The sequence below is a fragment of the Amblyomma americanum genome, chromosome 2 (assembly GCF_052857255.1).
Source record: "Amblyomma americanum isolate KBUSLIRL-KWMA chromosome 2, ASM5285725v1, whole genome shotgun sequence".
Taxonomy (NCBI): Eukaryota; Metazoa; Arthropoda; class Arachnida; order Ixodida; family Ixodidae; genus Amblyomma; species Amblyomma americanum.
The window spans coordinates 170645961-170670119 of NC_135498.1; the positions used below are offsets into that span (position 1 = coordinate 170645961).

Sequence of the window (24159 nt, forward strand, 5' to 3'; positions counted from 1 at the left end):
ATTGGTAATGGACGGCAGTGCATATACCACGTCAATGGACACAGATTAGTCAGGTGCATTGATAATAGACCAAAGTTTAGGTCGCGAGGGGTAATCACTGCATAGGGCCCCTGCATACTGAGAAAGCTGGGGCATTCCCCCTTTCCTGCTGGTTTCTTCCTTGCGTCCTCTTGCCCAGTGGTGCTTGCGAGCGCCCTCAATAAGCCAAAAACGTTAGTGTGCGAAGTGGTGCATTTTAGCTCACGGTGGACAATGGCGCAGATTGAACACAGACACAAAGACTTATTACACGACACCGAGCAGAAGAAGAGCTAACTAGTAGCTCGTTTTTATTTGCAGTTCTGTGGCAGTCAAATATGACAGCCAAAATACGTGGGCAGCAATGCGGGAGCAGCACACACGCAGAAAACAACAGATGAACAAAAAGAAGTGCATAGCGAATAAAGATGGTGATCAAAGTTTCGCTTTCAGGAAATACATCTCTTTTATGCTGAGAGATATCGACGGTTGCGCTGACGCTCCTGTCCTCCTTAGCTGTCTTCAAAGCTTCAAAGATATCCGTTTGTCTTTTGCCCTTCATGTGCACTTTCACTTGCGTGTCGCTAAGCAGAAGCGCACACTGTGAGGTCGGGCACTTTGAACAATGAGCAGCAAGTTTTGCAGGGTGACTTGTGTGCTGGCGAGCATATCTATACTCTTGTAATCAAACGTTCAAACGTCGGCCATTATGGCCCATGTAGCAGCTGTTACAAATGAATGGTATAATTTTACGCGCATTGGACGATTTCTTTCGCGTATTTTCTTTTTCATCTTTTGATGCGCTGAGGCTTCCAAGTGTTAACTTTCTTGCATAAACTTTTTTAACTTTTCGGGCGCTGGCAACGCTGCCTAGGCTTGATACGTCCACAATATCTCGCATAGGCAAAAGAAAGTTACAAATAATTTCGGAGTCGTGGTAGTAATTTGAGCTTCCAAGAAGTTCAAAAGTATAAGCGAGACGAAAGTGTACACTGCTAAGTCTCCGAACGTCAAAGGATGCAGCACAAAATCGGCGGGAAAATTCGTCGAATGACTGCTGGATGCAGTGTATGCGCTTTCTTTGAGTTGAAACAGCTGCTGATATACGCGCCAAACTGGGCGGTGTTTGAACACTCCAATATGAGAGCACAGATAAGCTCGCCAGCACGCCTCACCCTGCAAATCTTGCTGCTCATTGTTCAAAACGCCCTATCTCACCGTGTGCGTCTGTGCTTACTGAGACGCAAGTGATAACGCACATGAAGGGCAAAAGACAAATGAATATCTATCCGGGCGAAGCTTTCAATATAGCTGAGCACAACGTAGCGGATTACCGTCAGCGCAACGTCCATATCTCCCAGGATAAAAGGGCCCTGAATTGTTGAAAGCGAAGATTTGATTAACATGTTTCCTTCTGATATGTTTTTTTTTGCACTCGGTTATCTGATGCCAGCATGAGAAAATCGCTTACCTACGTTTTGTAGATTAGCTACATTACGGTAGCATTTGGAGCCTTCAATGTGGTGGCGCCGCAAAGCTGTCACGTGGTTGGTCACGTGGTGCGGAACAGCTGCCGGCGGCGCGGCGCCGTTGCTGATCACGTGGTTCATGACGTGAACAATTTCCACTCGGCCAGCTGCAGCTATCGCGTCACTCCAGATTTAACCAGAGCTAAACCATCGCCAATTTTTTTCAGTTGATTTTTAACGCTACGTCTCGTCTCTGTCGTGTGCCGAGATTCTTTGCCTGCGTTAAAAAGCAGGGTTTATCATAATGCCCCCAATAAGTCTCCACATTTGTAAGTGGATTAAGAAAACGGTAATGTTCACCATCTATTGCGCCGGGATTTCGATTAGGTTTTGGCGCGAAACTGTTCCACTTATGATTAGTCGTTCTCACAATCGCTCGCCCAAATGTCTAACGAGTTCGTGTCCTGTGCTTGCGATAAAGTTATTACCTCTTTCCGAAATAATATCGAACCACCGCAATCCGTGTGACGCATGTCAAATGCAGATAAAGGCGAAAATAGAGAGTAAGCGTGAAAATGAAGATGGCCGGCGGGCGGCAAAATAAAAAGATTGCGAGGGTGTGGTTGCGGGCCAGTTGGTATAACATTGCTGAAAAGGGAACACAGCACGAAGAGAGGAACGCACGACGCAGGCGCTGTGTGTGTTGCACGTTCCTCTCTTCGTCCTGCGTTCGCTCTGTTCCCTTTTCAGCAAAATAAAAAGAGGTCGCTACCTTCTGGATATACATAACCTGCGATGAAGCTGGCTGCGCTGATCTCTGCGCCCAAAATTTACTGCCTAACGGGAGGAGAAAGCACTCTTTAGACGAACCACCACTTGGGTACTTGTCCAATAGTAGTTTTTAGAGCGAAAGCTCTACCCCTTCGATACAAAGCTGAAGCTCATGCGGCTGTCCAGTTTGACCTTCAAACTGGGAGGGGCGGAGACTTGGCTCTGACGTCATGCCACGTGACTCGCCACACCTCGCCACAGCTACCGACGGTGCTCGCTCGCCTCGCAAATATCGAATCACGTGACTCGCTGCGGCTCGCGACAGCTGAGTTTGCGGAGCCCACGGCACTCTCGCAACTGCCGGAAATCACGTGACGAGGCGTTCACTATATAAAAGCGTGCGCCGGGTGCTTACCTTAGCAGGGCTTTTGTTCGTATTTCTGGGTTCAGCCGGGTTGAATCACAGCTAATTCTTTCACGCCATCTGTCTTTGCTTATAGGCTTGAGCTTCGCGTTCTGTCGAAGCCAAATATGGCGCGCGTCAGCGAGCGGAGCTACATCGACAGCTCACTTGAGTAAGGAACGCTTTAAGCCAAACGCGCACTTAAAATCAGTCAAAGTTCGGTCTCGCGTACGTTGCACGGCACAAAAGCGGCTGACAGCAGCAGTTTTTAAGCGCGCAATGGAACACGCCTGGGCGCAGCAGTTCGCCTGTAAAGGGACCTGATTACGCGAAAGCGCAGGAACCGACTCCTGCTGGAAAAGAGAATGGCATAGGATATTGCCATCCGCCACCCATCACTTCTGCTACGTCCATTTTGCACCTCCATGTGCTCGGCGACAAATGGGCTGTATCCGCAGGCGTCTGCACCCCAGCAAGCGTCTTCAAAATCAGCGACCCTACGCGGGTTTGACGACGGAGCACACATGCTCGACTGTGTCGGTAACACAGCGTTCTGCTGCCAACGACGAAGGTGAGATGACGACCGATGGGACCGAATGTGTCGCTACGACCGAAAAAGAAATGTGGGCGAACGCCTCCACAAACACGTACAACAGGCGGCAAAATAAGTCGGGCAACGCGGGAGCCGACAGATACCATAGCAAACTGCATCGCCGCGCCATCTGACGCAACACTTCTGGTGTCGAGACATCGCACTGCGCGTGCACTTCGTTTAATGCTCGTAGTCGTGAGATTTTTTTCTCGCTCCTACGTGCTATAGTCGGATACAACTCAAGAACGAATCGACTTTTCTTCGTCAGAGGACCCTCTTCCAGCCAATGGTGGTGGCCGATTCACATGACCCTACTAGCGTGAAGGGCCACAAGTTGAGCTTCTACCGCACGAGGCGGACTTAGGGTTGCTGAGGGCGGAACTTATGTCTGATCCGTCAACGCAACTGTTCAGTCCAGGACCCTTCTACTAAGCATCCCACCCTAGATGAGCCGAGCACCAGGCCGGGGGAAATCTTGTACCCAATAAAAACCCGGTGGGTACCGGGCTGCACTGGGGACCGAACCCAGCACCTCCCGAATGCGAGGCGGATGCTCTACCACAGGGCCACACTTCTGTATCAAAAAAAAAAACGGAGATAGTCTTCTCCCTGCATTGTCGCGCCGCTCCGCTGCTTTGTCACGCTAGCAGGGTCATCAGAATCCGCCGACACCATTGGCTGGAAGGGAGCCCTTTGACGGTGTAAAGCCGCTTCGTTCGTGAATTGTATCCACCTATAGCTTATTCAATGTAGAGTTAGGCCGTAGGGATCGCGATAATAGATTGGGGGGGGGGGGGGGCACGGCTTTGGTGAAACGTGCGCTGCTCGCTTTGTCCTGATTAAAAAAAAAGATGACATATCTACCTGTCTCGGTGACAAACCGGCGTCACATCCAGGATTTCTTCCCTTCTTTGCTTTTTCTTTTTGGGTTACACACAGCGTATGACGTTGAAATACGAACGTGCACACGTGAAACGAAGAGGTATTCAGTTGCAGAATAAGCAGGATGATAGGAAACAACAAATTAGAACAAAGGTGCGAAACAGTTTTCTTTTTGTTGCAAAATAAAAACGTAAACAGTGCTACACATCTGGACGGGCAATACATTTTAAAATTTTGTATATAATACATGACCAAACGATATTAAATTAGGCACTGAGCAACTAAGAGCAAAAAGCAGAATGAACAATCAGAACATATATTATTAAGTGACATGGGTGCATAGAAATGTTAAGTACGCTGACTGAAAATGCGGCAAGTTCGGCGATGACACGATGCTGGACGGCATAGTATTCCCCTTGTTTATGGCCAGAACGAAAGACGAGTTTTGTACTTTTTTGTGCGCGCAAACACTGCACAGACTTTATTAAGGTGATATATCTGTCTGCATGGGGTATCTCTATCTCTATGCGGCACACCCTCCACGAAAAGTCTGGTCATGAATATTCGATGGAACACGTAATGCCATTTCACTAGACGACGCGGCTTTGTCCGGCGTCTCACACTTTTATACCTTTAAAGAGTATTACTGGCCAATGAGAGACCCGGCACATGACGAGCGGCTGAAGGAAAGGAATGGCATACAGCCCCATTCTTGTCGGAGCACTTTTTATCAGCCTGTTCACTGTGCAGAGAAATCTTCACATTTCGGCGGTGCCCCCTCTCGTTAGCCTTTTTTTGGTCTTCTGTTCTTTCTTGGACGTTTTATTTAACACCTCCGCTGATGCCTAAAAAAGACCGTCTGTAAAGCATAACGGCCGATAACTTTTCACGTCTCACCACACAGCATAAGATTCGTTTTCTGGGAAGCATCGCTGAATGCAGTTTTTTATTAGTAAGTCCTTTATTGCGTTTTCGTAATGGTGGGACTATCCCCCTTTTAAAATGTCCAGCTCAGGCGAACGCGTTCGCTTACAACTCGATATTGTACAGTGCTTTATTGCCCAGTTGGGTGCTGACGACGCGGAAATGACGAAAATATGATGCCTACTTTAAACAGCAGTTCCGCTAGTGAAATCTGTGCTGTATTTATGGAACGTTTATAAACTGCACAACACACCCGTCCAGTCATGTGTCTGCAAACTATTTTTCGTAACGCTGTATGGCACACGAGTGCTCTCATAGCGATCAACACTGCAAATAGATGTGGAATCCTTTGAATTCTCTTAACTACGCAAACCACACGCCCAATTGAAGAAATACCTAGCCAGCATTCTTTATCGTTAATTATTCAAAGGGGTGGCACACCGTCAGGTGGGCAGAGGAGATTAGGGAGTTTGCGGGGATAAGGCAGCCGCAGCAGCACAGCAGAGTGGGTCGGCGGTCAATAGGAGAAATATTTGTCCTGCCGTGGACGCAGTTAGGCTGCTGCTGCTGCTGCAGCTGATTATGACGACTGTGAATAGAATAGTGATGAACCAATAAAAATATTCGGCTTAAATTGATACTGAATATTACCTATACCAGCAGTTGTCTCATTCGAATACGTAATTGCCAGCCTGATCCGTGGCTCAGCAGTGCTCTTCAAAACGTGCAGTATGAGTCTGGCACTATGAGTCGCGTTATCTTGGATGTGCAGTTTGGTCTCAAATGAGGTGCACAGCAGCGCTACGATGACCGGCAACTTCAATGTGCCCTTGCTAGAGCAACGCTACCAAGTCCACTCGGCTTCTTGCAGCTTGTTTTCGCCCATCGGAGATATAACGAAACAGCCTCTTCGAGTTCCCCGGCCTCTTCAGCCTCTTCTGAATTACTTGTTCCGGGGGGCTCGCACGGAGCTGATGTGGAGTGCAACGCTTTCCAGGCACGTTAGCGCGATGGGCTCGCTTTACCTTCTGTGTCTATCTGCTGCCGGCTGCTGGCTCTGCGCTTCCTCTTAATTTGTTGCGGGGGTGATGCTTACCAAGCGCGGGCATTCGCCTCCAATTTTTTGGGGACAAGGCTCAGGGGATTTCTACCTGACGCAACGGTCAGTCGGGGCTACAGGCCTTGCGAACGCATGTTTTTTGTGCAGCTGCGTTGGCGTTTCGCAGGCGCGTCCAGCGCGTCTGCGCATAGTTAGATACCACATCGAACAGAGTAGTGGAGTCAGTGATCATGTCCCGCTTTTGATTCCTCTAGAGCGCAGGCAGCGGGCGGAGTCTGCCTCTTGCCAGCGTGACTTCATGTGGCAGTTGGAGGTGAGAGGGGGGGTTCTGCCTAAGGCAGATGGAGACGTCTGCAACTGTGGGGCGTTGTACTGTACAACTGACAGGTAGTACAGGAATGTGTGGTTGCCGATGTTTATTGGAGAGCGGTGCATGCCGGATTTCAAGGCCTCGGAGTGCACTGGTTTGTGGCAAACGGTAGCTGCCCTCGAGGTCGATTCCGCAATGCTTGGCCGTAGCGGATGCGTTCATAGCCTGGCGCAATAGCAGTGAGGCTATTGCCTAGATCGAGTCGCCGCCAGTGAGCGCTTTTTCGGATGATGGCGCGCCTTTGTGCGGCGCTCCCAGCTTTCTTACACAGGAACTCTTTATCTTTAATGAGCGTTAAAGGCCCCGCTCTCCAGAAAACGCGGTATCGACGCTGTCGGCGCCGCGTCAGTGTTGTGAGAAAAAATCATGGGCACGCCTCTGGCAGGTTGTGCCTAGCGAGCAACCTAGGGGGCAGGTGGGCCACATAGGTCACGTGACCTTCAGGCGTCATCACAACCTGCCCAGCGAATAGCGAGAAGAAAACTGCCTATCGTGGTACGTGACAGTGAAATTAATGATTGGTCACTCGAGAAGAGCAACCTGGGCTACACAAGGCCCACCGCTTGTAGTCCCTGCTGTGATGACCCCCATAATGCGCAGGTCCACACGGGACGGAGAGGCAAAGAGACACCGTATGGCTCAGTTTAAACAAACAGGTATATTCAATAATTACACATGATTAAGATTATACATCAGAGGCTGGGGCGTCCGAGCTTACGTGCCGACGACTTCATGGGGGCGATGGAGTGGCTCCGGAGTTGGGCTCGAGCGGTTGCTGGCAGAAGCTGCACGCCGTCGGGCTTCGGCGCTGAAGGCCCTCTTGGCGAACGATGTCGTCCTGAGCGTCCCCTCTTCCGTACTGCTTCTCGATTTTTATATCCTCTTCTCCACACCCCCTAGGGTGAGGACGCCCACGCCGGAGGGGAAGGAGGGGGGGCTAGGGCTTTCACTTGGGCGCACTAACATACCACCGCACTTATTGTCTCGCCCCCCTCACGTGTTGAGTCCGAGGGAAAGAATGTTGTCTTCGCGGTAGCGCATAGCGTCGGCTGTGGTACGGCGCGCTCTGGCCCGCTGACAGTTCCCGCGGGTCACCGGCCTCCATTCTTCATCCATCAACTGACACTCGCTCCTCAAGGTAAGGCGCGCTCTGGATCGCTGACAGTTCCCTTGTCCTGGAATGTGCCCGGAAGGGCCGCTCCTGGAACCGCCACGCCAATTGGGGAGGATAAAGCCTGTTTCCCCGCGGCGGCGGCGGCGGGTCCGGTTGGGTCCGGTTGGGCTTAAACCCCTCCGTTCTGGTTGTCACTCTCAACGAGCATGGCTGGGTAATTGATGATGCCTGTCATCTGGGTCTCCGTCTACGCCGCGCCGTCGAACGTGGAACCTCGTAGCACACACAAGGAATGTACCTCGTAGCACACACAAGGAATGTACCTCGTAGCACACAAGGAATGTCACACTCGCTCACCCTTCAGAAGAATGTTCTCCGAACATTTCAGTCCCTGCAGCTCCCCTTGTCTTTCTGAATCGCCTCGCACAGTGCGTCCGACAAAACACTTTTCGCTGCACTCAACACCACTGCACAACACCATATGCCTCCGCTGTCATAACTGGCGTCTCCAGGGGCAGCACTGATCTTCTTTTACAGATAAACATGAAACTCAGCACCCAAGCCTCTCCTTTCTAGTCCAAACTGGACGAAATAAATTTACCACAGTTACAAAGGAGCTCCCACTTCTAGCACGATCACGGCACAGACAAAAATATAGATAACGAAAGGAAGTAGGGCAGGTTCTGCATGCGCTCCGCATGCTCTCCTGTGAAGGTGTTACTTAATGACAGAAAGGTTTAACTACTAACTCCGATAACTTAACACATACGCATATAGCAATGTTATGAGCTGCGGCATTACACAATTCTGACCAGTTCACAACTCCGCTCTGTTTACACCATTAGTCCGACTTAGCTTTCCGATTTCGCAGCGGATATCGGCCTTCATGAGTCATACTAAGTAAGTCTGTGACCCTTTGTCTGCTTTGGGACTCGCGAGGGCTCGTGGCAAAAGCCTCCCCTGGCGTTATCTGCGCGGCAACCTCGCGCGCTTCTTCTTCTAGCAATGCATGAAGTAAATCCGGTGGCATTCCGGCCGTCACCTCTGGCGCCTGCCGAACAAATGCAGGAGAGGGCGTTTCTTGCGAACTATCTGCGCGCTCCGCTTCACTTCTGTCCCCATCAAAATCCGCGCTTTCCCTTTCCTCATTTCGTGAATACTGAACCGGGGCCGACTTGAGGCGATTTGCGTGTATCCTTATCAAGCGCCGGTTCACGTCTCGGACTCTGAAGTTTACCGGAGAAAGCTTCTCGACAACCTCGCACGGTCCTCTCCACTTCGTCTGGAACTTACGAGCTAGCCCAATCTGCCTTTGGCAGTTTTCAATGTACACGCTGTCCCCCACATTAAACGGCGCGTCTCTAGCACTGCGATCGTGCACCTCCTTCCTGCGCTTCGCCGCTTTCTTTAAGGCCTCCTTTGCGATGTCCCTCGCCACTTGCAAGCGCGATTCTAGCTCCACCTTATAGTCGTCCAGTGAAGCGTATGGGACACGACGGGGGCCCTCTGGCACTTCACTAGGCTGGTCCGGGTCTCGGCCGTAGAGAAGAAAGAATGGCGATTCGCCCGTGCTCTCCTGTGCTGCGGAATTGTAGGCAAACATTGCATACGGGAGCCACAAGTCCCAGTCCCGCTGGTCGCGCGAAACAAAATGCGACAGGAACCCGGCCACGGTTTGGTTCAGTCGCTCCACCGCGCCGTTGCAAGCCGGATGGTACGGTGTTGTCTGCTTCTTAGCGATCTTAAGCAGCTCGCAAACTCTCCTCATTAGCTGCGACACGAAGTTCGTTCCCCGATCTGTCAAGAGTTGCCTCGGGGGTCCATGTCGGAGCACGATCTGTTCGACAAATGCTCTTGCAACCGTGTCTGCCTTCTGATCTGGGAGTGCTACCGCTTCCGCGTATTTTGAAAGGTGATCGACAAATACTAAAATGTACTTGTTTCCGGAAGTGGTCGTGGGCAATGGGCCCATTATGTCCATACCTGTCCACTCGAAGGGAGCCGAAACCTCAGAGAACGGCTGAATTGGAGCTGGTCTTCGTCCCTTGGGTGTTTTTCTTTCGAGACAGGAATGACACTTCGCACAGTAGTCTCTAACATCCTGTCGCATGCCACTCCAAAACTACAAACGCTCCACACGCCTGCGTGTCTTCGCTACGCCAAAATGACCGGCGCATGGCGCATCGTGAAACGCGCGAAGAACCCTTTCTGTCCACGACCGAGGTATGACGACTCTCTCCCAAGCGGTTTTCTCTAATCTCCCTTTCCTGGTTGGCCTCGTGCGCCGACACAGGGTGCCGTCTTTGTCAATGAAATAACCTAGCTGTTCGGGGTGAGACGGTGCGCCCTCTAAGCTTTCGATTATTCGCTTCAGGTCAGGATCTTTGCACTGCTCTGTGCGTAATTCGGCGGGGTCGACTACGGGGACAAACTCATCTATAGCTGCCACGGCAGCTGTGCGGCTGAGTGCATCAGCATTCAGATGTGTCTTTCCTGACTTGTGCTCAACTTCAAAGCAGTATTCCTGCAGGTGTAGATTCCATCTAGCGAGTCGCGAGCTAGGGCCCCTGACACTCATCACCCATTTCAGAGGATGGCAGTCTGTGACTAGCTTGAATTTGCGGCCGTAAAGGTAGCATCTGAAGTGCTTTACTGCCCAGACAACGGCGAGGCACTCCCTTTCCGTAGCTGCGTACTTTTGCTCTGTGGGGCTCAGCTGTCGGCTAGCAAAAGCAACGGGATGTTCTTTGCCCTCGATAACCTGAGATAGCACGGCACCAACTGCGAACTTTGACGCATCTGTGGCCATAACGAAGGGCAAATTAAAATCCGGGTGGCGCAACAGCGGTGCACTCATTAGCTTCCTTTTCAGGGCCCCAAAAGCATTCTCCGCGTTTTCGTCCCAGCGAAAGGCGACATTTTTGGCTGTTAAGGCGGTGAGCGGCTTAGCGAGCTTGGCGAACTCCTCTATGTGCCTTCGGTAGTAACCGATCAGGCCGAGAAACTGCCGGACCTGGCGGACGCTAGTCGGGGATGGAAAATCTGAGACACACCTTAGTTTCTCAGGGTCCGGTCGCACGCCGTCAGCTGAAACGACGTGCCCGAGGTATTTCACCTCGTTTTTGAGGAATTGGCACTTAGAGGGCTTCAGCTTGAGACCCGCTCCTCTTAGTCGCACCAAAACCTACTCAATATCGCGCAAATGGTTCTCAAAACTGTCACTGTATATGATAATGTCATCCATATACACGAAGCACAGCCTCCCCAGAAGACCTGCCAGGATAACATCAGCGGTTCTCTGCCAGACAGCAGGGCTGTTGGCCAGACCCATCGGCATTCTTTTCCATTCATAGTGCCCTGAGGGCGTGTTGAATGCCGTTTTCTCGGCATCTGCCGGATCTATTGCTATCTGCCAGAATCCCGCCGCCATGTCCACTACCGTGAAGTACCTGGCAGAGCCCAGCTGAGAAAGCGTCTCCTGTATATTGGGGATGGGGTATGGATCGATGCGAGTTACGGCATTTAGTTTGCGGTAGTCCACTACCAATCGATACGAGCCATCTGGCTTTTCCACCAATAGTGCTGGTGCTCCCCAGGGTGACTTTGAGTGTTCGACAATGCCGCGATCAATCAGGTCCTGCACCTGCCGCTCTATCTCCTCACGTTGGGAGTAAGGAATCCTGTACGCACGCTGGTAAACGGGCGATGAAGTGCCGGTTTCTATCCTGTGCTTTATAACGCCACAGCAGCCCAAATCCAGGTTGGACGCGGCGAATACCTCCGAGTAGTCGTTCAGCAAACCAGCCAGAGCCTCCCTCTCCCTGGATTTTACGTGAGAAAGATCGAACGACACCTTTGGAGCAGCCGAAGGACTAGCATGCTCTACAGTTGCGAGTACCGTATCGGTGGGCTCACGTTTCTCTATCGCAGAGGTGAAGAAAGCCAATGTTTTGTTCTTGGGAAGGCTCAGTGGCTGCTGGCTACAGTTAACCACCCGTAGGGGCACTCTGTGGGCGTCATTAACTGTCACGAGGCACGCGGCTGCCTTCAGGCCATTGCTGAGAGAGTCGACCGGCTCAAGCACTCCCACGGCGCCGCTCTCTACATCTGAAGGCACAAACGCGTACAAAATGTGCTCCGACCAAGGAAGGACGACCGCCTCATCGATCAGCCTGACGGCAACCCGCGAATATACCTTCTCCAATGATCCCACTGTTTGACGGGTGTCAATATCGGTAACGCGAATCTCAGCCCCTCTCCTGTTCAAAAACGGAACTTTTGATCCGCCCGCATTAACCTCTTCCTCAGAGAATGAGACTACTACCTTCCCTTTTCTCAAAAAATCCTGCCCTAATATACCTGACACTCCGTTTGGCAGAGACACCGTGTCCGAGCATACGTAGCAGGGGTGCTCCAATGCAATTCCGCCGAGAGAAAAGTGTAACCGGTAGAGTCCACTTATGCCAAGAGGATCCCCCGTTATGCCTACAAATTTGGTTGCCATACCACCAGACGCTTCCAACACCTCGCGGTCCCCCTTCCTTCGAAGCGTGTTAAAACTGCTCTCCTTAAGCAATGTCACCTTTGACCCCGTATCTATCAACAATTCCATGCAACAACCATTTAACTTGCAACGCACAACAGGGCATGCCTCGTCGGCCACACAAACTACCACCACCTCATCATCCACTGCTCCCTCCCCACGCTCCTCAGGCTGGGGAGGACTATCTAGTTTTTTGTCTCGGTATCTGGAGCCCCGCTGTAGGCTTGCTTAGGGCGTGTCTCGCCTGCTTCTCTTTGTGGTTCCCCACGGCGCACGTTTTGGCAGAACCTGGCGATGTGTCCGCGACCCTGGCAAGCGAAGCATACGATTTCTTCAAACTCTCGCATACCGCGCTTGTAGCTTTGTGGCGGTCTCCGGTTTCCAGCGAATGGGCGCTGTTGAGCGCGCGCTTCAACCTGGCGTTCTACCTGCTGAGATAGCAGCTTTTCTAAGCGATCTAACCGCTCTGTCAAGAGAGCAACCTCAGGGTTGAGCACCGCTCTCTCTATGACGCGTACTCTCGCTGCGGCTGTCGTTAGCGCCTCATTTCGTTCCTCATCCAATGCGGCCGCCACGGCTTGGTCGAAATTGCTCGGCTTGCGCGAGAGCACGAACCGGCGCACGGGGTCTTGCAGACCAGCCACGAACAAAGCGGTCATTTCCTCTTTAAGTAGATCCTCCGCGTATTTCTTCCTTAGCTGGTCTCCTTCCTCCTCCCTGCTTAACGTATCGCGTGCTAGGCGCTGAAGCCGCGACGCAAATGTTCGCACGTCCTCCCCTACCATCTGTCCGGCGTCACGGAACCTCTGTACCCGCACGTGACGTGGTTCAGTGTCGAAATGCTCAAACGCGAGCTTCTTAAATTCCGCAAATGATTTTGTGGATTTTACTTTTTCGTCTCGCCATGCAAAATCATGAGCAGCTCCTGCCATCTTACACCTCGCCATTCCCAGCATTTGAGCATCGGACCATCCCCCCATTTTCCCAATCTCTTCTAGCATGGAAAAGAAATCGCAGATTGGAACCCCTGTCTTATTTCCCGTAAACGTCGGAATGACGCTTCCTAATGCCAGCATGCTTGCTCCGAGCGACGGCTGTGGAGTGGGAGCTCCCTCAGATACAGACATTTTTTTTTTCAAGCCCTCCAGTGCCTCAAGCCTCTCAAATGGGGGTAAAAGTCCCACAATCAGTCCCGTGATTCCCTTTTGATTACAATTTTGAAGTCATGAATGTCACAGCATTCAGAGGACATTTGCTTTTGAAACCCCACTTCTGACACCAGTGTGATGACCCCCATAATGCGCAGGTCCACACGGGACGGAGAGGCAAAGAGACACCGTATGGCTCAGTTTAAACAAACAGGTATATTCAATAATTACACATGATTAAGATTATACATCAGAGGCTGGGGCGTCCGAGCTTACTTGCCGACGACTTCATGGGGGCGATGGAGTGGCTCCGGAGTTGGGCTCGAGCGGTTGCTGGCAGAAGCTGCACGCCGTCGGGCTTCGGCGCTGAAGGCCCTCTTGGCGAACGATGTCGTCCTGAGCGTCCCCTCTTCCGTACTGCTTCTCGATTTTTATATCCTCTTCTCCACACCCCCTAGGGTGAGGACGCCCACGCCGGAGGGGAAGGAGGGGGGGCTAGGGCTTTCACTTGGACGCACTAACATACCACCGCACTTATTGTCTCGCCCCCCTCACGTGTTGAGTCCGAGGGAAAGAATGTTGTCTTCGCGGTAGCGCATAGCGTCGGCTGTGGTACGGCGCGCTCTGGCCCGCTGACAGTTCCCGCGGGTCACCGGCCTCCATTCTTCATCCATCAACTGACACTCGCTCCTCAAGGTAAGGCGCGCTCTGGATCGCTGACAGTTCCCTTGTCCTGGAATGTGCCCGGGAGGGCCGCTCCTGGAACCGCCACGCCAATTGGGGAGGATAAAGCCTGTTTCCCCGCGGCGGCGGCGGCGGGTCCGGTTGGGTCCGGTTGGGCTTAATCCCCTCCGTTCTCGTTGTCACTCTCAACGAGCATTGCTGGGTAATTGATGATGCCTGTCATCTGGGTCTCCGTCTACGCCGCGCCGTCGAACGTGGAACCTCGTAGCACACACAAGGAATGTACCTCGTAGCACACACAAGGAATGTACCTCGTAGCACACAAGGAATGTCACACTGCCATCGCAGGGCAGTGGCGCATCGCTTAACCACTGCACCACTGCGCCAGGAGGAGTATGAGGACACAAGGGGATCTATGAATGTGGATTATAGAATGACTTGTTTCGCATATGTGGGAATTAACGCATATGTGGAATTAACTCATTAACACTATAGCATCATACCATCAGGGCGGAGCTTAAGTGCCCACTCTAATGTTTCTGCCATTAGAGCGTTTTAGTATAACGTTGGCGCGTAAACGGACCTAAGGGAAATTAAGTTCGCGTGCCGTAAGACACTTATCCACACTCAAAGTTTTATTATAGCGTTCCGATAACGTTAAACGTCATTTGCATTGCATGAAGGTGGAAGGCGCTCTCAAAATTCTCGGCGCAGCCTCTAATTCTCCAAAAGAACACAAATCGGAGTTTTTGCAGCTAGCCTACGGACGCAGTAACGCTTATTTCGGCCAGAAATGCCTCGACGACCAAAAAGTTGTTAAAACAAGAAATGCAAACACTGTGGCACCGTCTAGTTAGGGAAATCCAAGGACGCGCCGCTGGTGCAAGAATATTTTTCATTTCATCGCATGAAATGCTCGAAATGTTAATCCATATTTAATAATATTTTAAATTATTGGAATACGAAAACATTGCAACAAAGATCGAAACCTATTAATGTTGCGCTCCCAGCAGTCGCACACTGTTGCAACGCAGCGGGAGGCTCCGTTAGGCTTGAGCGCGCCAGAATTCATAGCTTACCACAAACACTTGGCTGAATTGCAGCTTAATATTTGTTTTCCAAACAACGTAAGCCATAGCCAAAGGCAACTACACCAGTCGTTACCGGCAGACGGGCCGACGGGAACAGCAAGGACTACTTATTCAGCTAAACCAGGCAGCTCTCGCTTGGAAGGACGCCGCCAGGTTTCCACGCTAGTGCGCAAAAGCCGCAACTGCCGCGACGCTAACTTCTGAAAATTGCGTGCGGACGTTGACGCAATTTCCCCGTTAGCGCTCGGCGCATGCACACTCTGGGCCCGCTACCCGGCTAAACACGGAATCACACAAAGCTCGCTGTACTAAAACTAACTATTGGTTCTGCCCTTTCGTCTCCGTACGGAAAGGCCACGTGAGGGTTCTTTTTCGGCCGACCTGGTTGGTTTATCCACGTCACTTGTTTTACGTAAAGTTTGAGTACTTCCGCCCACTTAAAGTTCGTTGTATACGTTTCCAGTACTGTGATCATTTGTCACCCTTGGTATGTATGCATGTATGTATGCATCCAAACGTTAGGAACGCATTGCTTCTTTCTACGCTGGATGGTTTACTTAAGGTGCTCCGTATTTTTTTTAATAGGCTTCTATAATTTAGAACAGCGTTTTTTTTCCGGCTTAGCATTCTCACCGGCGGAGCGCATCAGAATTCAGCTAAAACGTGTTAACTAGTAGGCTGGTTAACTAAAACTGTGCATTTAACTCTTTAACTATTACTGTTGGTCTCCTTATCTCTTGATAGGCGTCTAGGCCGCCGTAAGTAATATCAATGTCATTTTTTTAAATTTCGAAAACCTGTTACCCTCAGCGCTGTGGCCCAACAAGTTTCGTCTATTTCGACTCGTTACGTGCACTCGAGGGGCTGCTTTTGCCTGCAAGCTTCTCGAAAGCACACGTATTTTGGCGCAATGTACTTAACATTTGTTCAGCCGCCGCGCCGAGGCTAAATGCGTTCCTGAAACACTAAAAACTGGTACGCATGTTACGGTAAACTAGTCGTTGATGCATGAAAGAACAGCGAGAGCACTAATGAAGCCGCATCTAAAGTAGCAGGTGATAAAGGCCAAAAATAGGCGATAACATGAGTAAAATTAAGTGTTGAAAGGGATCTAAACGGAAATTTATTTGTCTGAAAAACACCGACGCAACGTGTATGGGTGTTGCATAACAATGGCAGAGACGGTCGAAGACAAAGAGAATGTCAAATACGTGCAGGAAAAGCAGGGTGCGGCAAGGGAGCATGCCATCTGTGTCAGCCTATTTCGAGATCTTGCGGGACAGGTATGCCAGATGAAAGAAAGCAACTTGCGCTGTTAAAGTCTACAGAAAGAGCACTCGTAAAGGCAACAAACAGCGTGGCCACGTGGGTGGCGCTTCCGGCGTTTGAAGGCTCCTTAGACAAGTGTATACCAGTTACTCTTTTGCCCCAATGAAACGAACGAGCGGTGCGGTGTCCTTCAATACTCACTATTATTACCTTTTCCGCATGGACGAGCAATGGTATACTCTGCTTCAAGACACTGCATCAGCTTAAATAATGGTGTTGCCTTGAGAGCGCATTGCAGCAAATACAAGAGGGGTACAGGCACCGCAAGTGTTATACTCGTGCATCTTTGGAGGCTACGGTACCTGAAATATAAAAAGTAGATGTTTTTTCTGTCAAAAAATTTCATTCTGTCGTTTAGTATTGTTATGCTAGTTAGGTCATGGCCATTTGAATGCAGTTCTATAGACCTTTTCATTGCTCGCAGCTTGATTGAGCGCGCGTGCGCGCTGGACTATGCCACGCATGCATGCGTACTAGATGCCTCTGTGAAATCCGCCAATCAGAACGCTGCTGACAAAGCCCAGTGGAACAATGGCAGTGCCCAAAAGCTCAATTGTGAAAAGGCCTACATGATCGCAAAGAGTACCCCTAACTGCATCGTGCATCATATATGATCCGCGAAAATTTTGTGTTGAAAAGCCGCAAACGCGTAGTTTTATTTAGAACTTGAGGACCAATATGGGTCTTCTTGTTCCAAATAAAATTAACTTTTTTTATTAGACTGAAAATAAAGATTCATGAGGCAAGCGGTTAATTACCGCCGTCTGCCTCAATTTGACCTGACGTTCACGTCATACGGAATTGCAATGTATTCTTCAGTGTTGCCCACAAAGGTAGCCCGATCCCATTCTAATCTACACTTGATATGATCTTATAATCTAAGATCTGAACATTAACTGAAGCGAAACGCTTCCATATCATTTTTGCGCGGTCCATTTATTGGCGTATAATTAGAGTGCCGCACTCAACCGATTTCATCACGTTCCTCTTAGTCGTGATTTCTACAAGGCAGTTTCAATAGAAACTTGGGCTATTGGCCTCCGCACGCGTCATATTTGTTGTGGAAGGATGAAGGTGTTTTTGTAGTGCAGGTCTTCAGGGCCACGCACTCGCGTCTAAAACATGTGGGTCACTGAGCGAAGCGCGAGTTTCACTATGCTCTACAGCACGACTATCACAACAGCAGGGCCCTACAGGCCGCATGTACAGGGGACTCGACCTGGCTCTGTATACTTGCGCCCACTGTAAAGAGGGTGAGCCAGCGAGCACTGCACAAATGTAGTGGCTCGGAAAAGGCCAAACCAACTAGTCGAGATAACGAATACATATAACAGACACATATACGTGTACGTTGCAGAAACGCAAGTACATGAAAACTAAGCTGAAACACTTGGTTAACAGAGCAAAAAAGAGCAACGCCGTGTGCAGTGCAATGCAGGGGACGCTGTGTGCAGGCGACCACGAACCGGAGCAGCACGTCACCCATCAGTCAACATTGTGACACCGTGTTTTTTTTTAAAAGACTGCTAAGTGGCGCGGGGGTATGTTTCGTCACAAACGTGGACGGAGGGGGTTGGCTTTGTCGATAGGAAGTGTAAGTGGGCCTTGGTCAGAATTTTCGGCGCCTATCGTACCACGTATAGCTGTAGCATTTCGCAAATACCACAGCGACAGCCCGATTTACAATATGTAGTGTTGCACCGCTGAGGAGAAAAAATGAGAGAAAATTGTCTCGGCCAAACCGCTCGCTTTTTATGGCTCAAATGTCTCATAGGTGTGAAATTTGGTGGTAGGTTTTTTTTCTGTGCCGCGCTTGGGTTGGGTACTTGCTTCGAATAGGTGAGAATTATTGACAGGCCGTATTGCATGCAACGATGGCGGACCAAAAAAGGACGGCTTCGCAACAGCTGGCCTTCGTCTCCAGCTATTGTTGACGACAGAACGACAAAAGCGGACGAGCACGCGAGATCGGAAACCAAGAGCGCTCCCCAACGTTTCAGGGCCGAGAGATGGCGCTGCCAGTGCAGCTGTTCTATGATAACTCAAGAGGAAGCGCGCTCCTCTTTGAAGCTATAGATTAAGGTGTCTTAGAACGCGAAGCTACCAAAAAAAAATTAACCAAGAAGACTGCACATGTGCAGAGCGCGGTAAATCTGTTGGAACAATTGAACATCTTATGGTAGAGTGTGGCGGTATCCATCCGGATGTTGATGCATGCACATGCACTCTCCCTGATGACCTATGGTCCAGAAATAACAATTTTTATGTAAATGAATCTGAGATAGCCCGATTTATTACACCGTTAACATCATTAAAACATTTTAAAAAACGAGCATGGCGGCAACTCCAACCACCCCGTTTCAAAGGGCATGCTCCTATCGTTCATCCATCCATGCGACACCGTCATTTTTGGCTCCGCTGTCACCGCGTGCGCTGCCGACGTTCGATTAATTTTGACCGAATCAGCCAAGTACATTACCCAAACGTAGCATAAAACAAAATCTACCGCGAGTTGGCACCGCTGCGCGAAACTTGAGACCGGTTAAGACGAGATAACTTTTTCTCTTTTCTTCTGGGTGACGCAACGATCAGTATTTACCGCTTTTGATTTGCACATCGATACCTTTCCATTTCTCGTCCACGTTTAGTGCATTATAATTATTTCCTCTTTGCTTTCACCTTCCTAAATCACGACAGGGAGATAACTAGAAGGATAAGGATGGGGTGGAGCGCATATGGCAGGTTCTCGGAGACCACGAGTGGCAGTTTACCAATTTCCCTCAAGAGGAAAGTGTACAACAGCATAATCTTACCGGTACTCACCTATGGAGCAGGAACATGAAGGCTACCGCAAAGGGTTCAGCTTAATTTAAGGGAAACGCAGCGAGCCATTTCAAGAAAAATGATAGGTGTAACGTTAAGAGACCGGAAGCGGGCAGAGTTGGTGAGGGAACAAATGCGAGTTAATGACATCCTTGTCGAAATCAAGAGGAAGAAATGGGCTTGGACAGGGCATGTAATGCGGAGACATGATAACCGCTGGTCCTTAAGGGTAAGGGAGCAGATTCCAAGAGAAGGCAATCGTAGCAGAGGGCGGCAGAAAGTTAGGTGGGCGGATGAGAATAAGAAGTTTTCGGGGATATGATGGCCGCAGCTGGCAAAGGACAGGGTTAATTGCAGATACATGGGAGAGGCTTTTGCCCTGCAGTGAGTCTAGTTAGGATAATTATGATGATGTGCTACCGCCCTCTTGTTATCGCAGATAAGCGAATAGAGTGCTGTATGTCATATGCTTTTCGTATTTGTGTTTTGTGCATAGGGCAGTCTGTAATAAGCTCAGTTGTTTTAGTGATATTTTCCTGAGTAATCTCTAGGTGCAAGTGCTTGCTTGAACGTTTCCTGTGACTGCAAGCTCACTGTTCCCATAAAGACAGCGAGCTGGGCCTGATGGTTGAGCTCGACACACGAGGCAGAGACGAAAAAAGACACGACGAACTCGGGCAACTAAGAATAGCACCGGTAGTCTGCACTGTTGTGTCTTCTTTATTCGTCTGTCTCGTGTGTCAAACTGAATCTCGAGACGTTCGAGGACTTATTTCTCCCGAAAGATCACGTGGCTATGATGTCACGTCATCAATTAATTTGACGTCAGTATTTAGTTCTCCGCACGCTTCGAAGAAGGCGCTGGCTCCACTCCATAAGCCGCCATATTTTGACCCTATAAGAGGAGTATATATAATATACGTATGAACTCATATATAGGCTACTTCTCTCCATCTACCTTGTATGCCCCGCGATCGTCCAGCTAACGATAATTCACCTTCTATGAGAGTCAGAACTCATGGAAATTAGGGGCTAGTTTTATTTCGTCGGGTTGCTGTCTTTAGTCTCAGACTTTTTTGTTCCTCATCGGAGTAGATACCAGTAATGTGGAGGCAGCCTACCGTTTCTACGCGCTCGCCCGAGCAGCAGCTTTCCGGCCGCAGTCGAGGAGGAGGCGGACTTTAATGGAACAGGAGAGGTCTGCCTGGTTGTCGGCCTGGAATGCAACTACAGGTGAGGGTGAAAGAAGAGAAGATTAGAGATGAGGATGGTGAAAAAAAGAGGAAGAGAAAAAGAAAGAGTGAATGGTGAAATCAAGCACCCTCATGCACTAACAACACACACACACACACACACACACACACACACACACACACACACACACACACACACACACACACACACACACACACACACACACACACACACACACACACACACACACACACACACACACACACACACACACACACACGCACGCACGCACGCACGCACGCACGCACGCACGCACGCGCGCACGCACACGCACACACACACACACACACACACACACACACACCACACACACACACACACACACACACACACACACACACACACACACACACACACACACACACACACACACAAGATTGTCAAAGAATGTCCACCAAGCCCGTGTCTCTTACAAGCACTAAAAATGATTTTGTCCCGCGCGCACCCGAAGCCGCGTCTTTCCAGGGTGCAAGGACATGCTCCGGGTGCATGGGGCCGTCCTGTCGGAGTCCTACTTGCGATGATTGTTGATGAGTTGGCAGCGGGAGATCAAATGTGGAAGTCGACAGAAACGGAGGATGAAGCAGGAACCGAGGGCACCCGCGCGGCTGTTTACACTAATACCATCACGGAATATTTCTGACCAATGCCGAAGGTGTGGCATGGCGTCAGTTTCAGACTCGCATGTCTCCTAACCTATCTCATAAACACTTGTTCTTTCCATCCCTAACACACCCCAAACCTAACAGATATCACGTGGGCATGTCCCCAAAAATCCCCACCCTCTATGCCGGGTAAGGCGGCCCTGGAGGTGTGGGATGTGAAGCAGACCAGTGCACACCTCGACGACCTGGAAGCTCTTACCCATCGCCAGAAGGTCGGCAGGAGTCTCCGGAGCCAAGGATTGAGCGCCCATCCACATGCTCTCCAGCCACTATTCTGAAGACATAGCGACCCTGACTCACATGCTGTGGGCTTGCCCAGCGCTAAATGGTCTACATGGAAACAAAGAGTCATGGAAATCCTCCCTCCATAGCCAGGAAGAACAAGTCCAGAAACAAGTAATCGGCCAAGTCCAGGCCGCCGCCGGAAGTCAACTGATTCCGGCTGACGTCTAGGGGGAAGGCAGACGGTGAAAGGGGAAGCTGCGTCTCACCCGATCACCCATACTCGCTGACGGGTTCAAATAAAGTGCTTTATCTCTCTCTCTCTTCAATAAACGTTTTCCCACTCACTCCGCACCCTCTACCCGGACACATGCCCGAGCTGGCAAATACACCGACCTAAATGCACATTTCCGTTTGGGCCGGCACAACACCACCGGCGGCGTCCCACCCATAACCTTCCCCACCTCTTCCTCTTGGGATAATAATATGAATTGGTTTTTGGGGGAAAGGAAATGGCGCATTATCTGTCTCATATATCGTTGGACACCTGAACTACGCCGTAAGGGAAGGGATAAAGGAGGGAGTGAAACAACAAAGAAAGAGGTGCACACGGGCGTCTTAGCGTTTTTCCTCCATAAAAACGCGCCGCCGCGGTCGGGTTCGAACCCGGGTTCCTCTTGGGAAGATGTCCTGTGAAGCACGGAATCGGCCGACCAGCGCCTGGCTTATGGAGCATGCCGAGAGGATAGCAGCGGCCAGCGAGGCCCTTCTTCTTGAGACCGCTCCGACCAGCTCGAACACGCGAGACCAGCAGCAGCGCTGCTCTAGCGGGCGTGCTTGATCGCGGCGGCACATGGAGCCCTGGACTGAGGGCTCACTCAAGAACACAAGCATGCTATGCTTATTCCTCTCAGATTGTATCTCTGTTTTGTTGGCGCTGGAGTGTACACGAAACGCTTTTTTGAGACGCTCACTACATTTTTTTTTTATTCCTGGATGGGTGAAAGAGATGCCCTTCGTTTGGATTCCAGGCCACTGCGGTATTTCACAAAATGAAGCAGGAGACTTTTTGTCAAAATCAGCTTTAAATTCACCTGTTGACTGTAGCGTCTCTAATATTGTTCTTTTCCGTATGATTCCATTTCAGCGTTTTCAATTTATAACCGCCAGATGCAACGATCTCTTACTCGCTACTGTTGACTACCAACATCTCATGTACCCATGGAAGGCTCGTGCGTGTAAAACCCGGCAGTGTGAGGTAGCGATGACACTCATGCGCTGCAGGATTTCCCGTCTAAAACTGTACTTATGTAGATGCGGGTTCAGTCCCACAAAACTTTGTGCGGCTTGCGGTGAAGTAGAGACATTGGAGCATTTCCTACTCTCTTGCCGGAGGTGTGCACATCAGAGGAGAACACACCTAGAAATTCCCATTACAAAGTTCGGTCTCACTTTGTCGGTTCGCCTCCTCCTCTGTTTCGGCGCGAACGCCAGGGGTCTTGCATAGCATCAAGTTTGCGAATACCTCCACAATTATATAACAGCTACCGACAGATCCCCTTGCTAATTGTTCCCAAAATTTCCGCATTTAAAAGAGCGTTTGGATATTTTCATATATTTAATTATTTAATTATCAGATATTCTCTACCGATATTTTGTTTCTTCCTTTTCTGAAATTTCACCCAAGGCACAATCATTAGCTTGACACCAGTTTACCCTATCATATGGGGTCTCCCAACTGAACCCTGGCCAATACCCCGTTGTATGTGCCATGTCACCAAGGCAACAACTACAACAACAACCATTATTAAAAATTCTTAAAGGACCTCCTCCTCTTTTCGTTTCTGGGCGCGAGGAACGTGCCGCCGTCGACTCGCGCCAGCTCGCACCGAAGAAGAGGAAGCCACCGCGGAGCGAAGCGCAGCCATGTCCGAGGAGGAGAACAAAGAGGGCGGCGGCAGCAACGAGGAAGGTGACGAGAACGCCGGCGAAGAGGGCGAATCCGGGGGCCAGAACGCCGGTGGCGACGACAAGAAGGAGTCGAGCGAGGAGAACCAGGAAGCCGGCGCCAAGGAGGAGGGCAAGCAGGCCGATGCGGGTGGCGGGGAAGGCGGCGCCGCCGAGGCGGGCGCGGCGATGGGCAGCGACGCGGCCCTGGCGAGTGGCTCCGACGCCGCCGGTGGCCGCAGGGCTCTGGCCCTGATGGGCATCGCCTCGGCCATCACCGGGCTGTCCATCCTCATCATCGCTCTCGTCATCTTCTCAGGAGGAAAGGAAGTCACCACCACAACAAACGCGTCAGCTGAGGCCAGCAATTCGAGCCGCTTCTTGTTCCTAGAGCCAGACTTACCCATCGACGGAGCACAGGGGACAGACATCCCTGGCGATGGCGCCTGGTAGATCCACCTGCTCCTAGCTCGACGCCGCAGCAGCCGCTCCGCTCGGCCCTGCCTCTGCGACGCGTCGGGGGCGCTCTCTTCGGCCGAGCGGGTTCGTAGCCAGGAACGCTGTTCAGTGAGCGCAGAGATATTTACTAGGATACTAACCTGGAAAATATACGACAGCAATAAATACAGCAGCAAGGCGATGTTTACAAAACGTAACTCGGGCCCCTTGCTTATTTGCGTCTGAGCGCTTCGCAAGTCAGCTCAGGTCTAAAACCATTCATTTATCCACAAACATTCGCCACTTTGCGCTTTTTGATCCATTGCAACACACACCACACGAATCTCGGGATGCTGTAGGTGCAGCTTTGACAACACCAACGCGTAGCATCATCCATTCAGCGCAGTGATTG

The 24159-nt window shown here is 50.6% G+C and overlaps 1 protein-coding gene across 1 annotated transcript in view; it reads left to right on the forward strand.

Annotated features, from left to right (window-relative positions):
- Positions 1-23939, forward strand: part of LOC144121990 (uncharacterized) — a 29909-nt gene extending 5970 nt beyond the window's left edge. Inside the window, exon 2 of the mRNA XM_077655471.1 lies at positions 23186-23939. Coding sequence (XP_077511597.1) covers positions 23289-23762 — 474 coding nt within the window. The 5' untranslated portion in view covers positions 23186-23288 and the 3' untranslated portion in view covers positions 23763-23939. The remainder of the gene's footprint in view (positions 1-23185) is intronic.
- Positions 23940-24159: the final 220 nt, after the last annotated feature.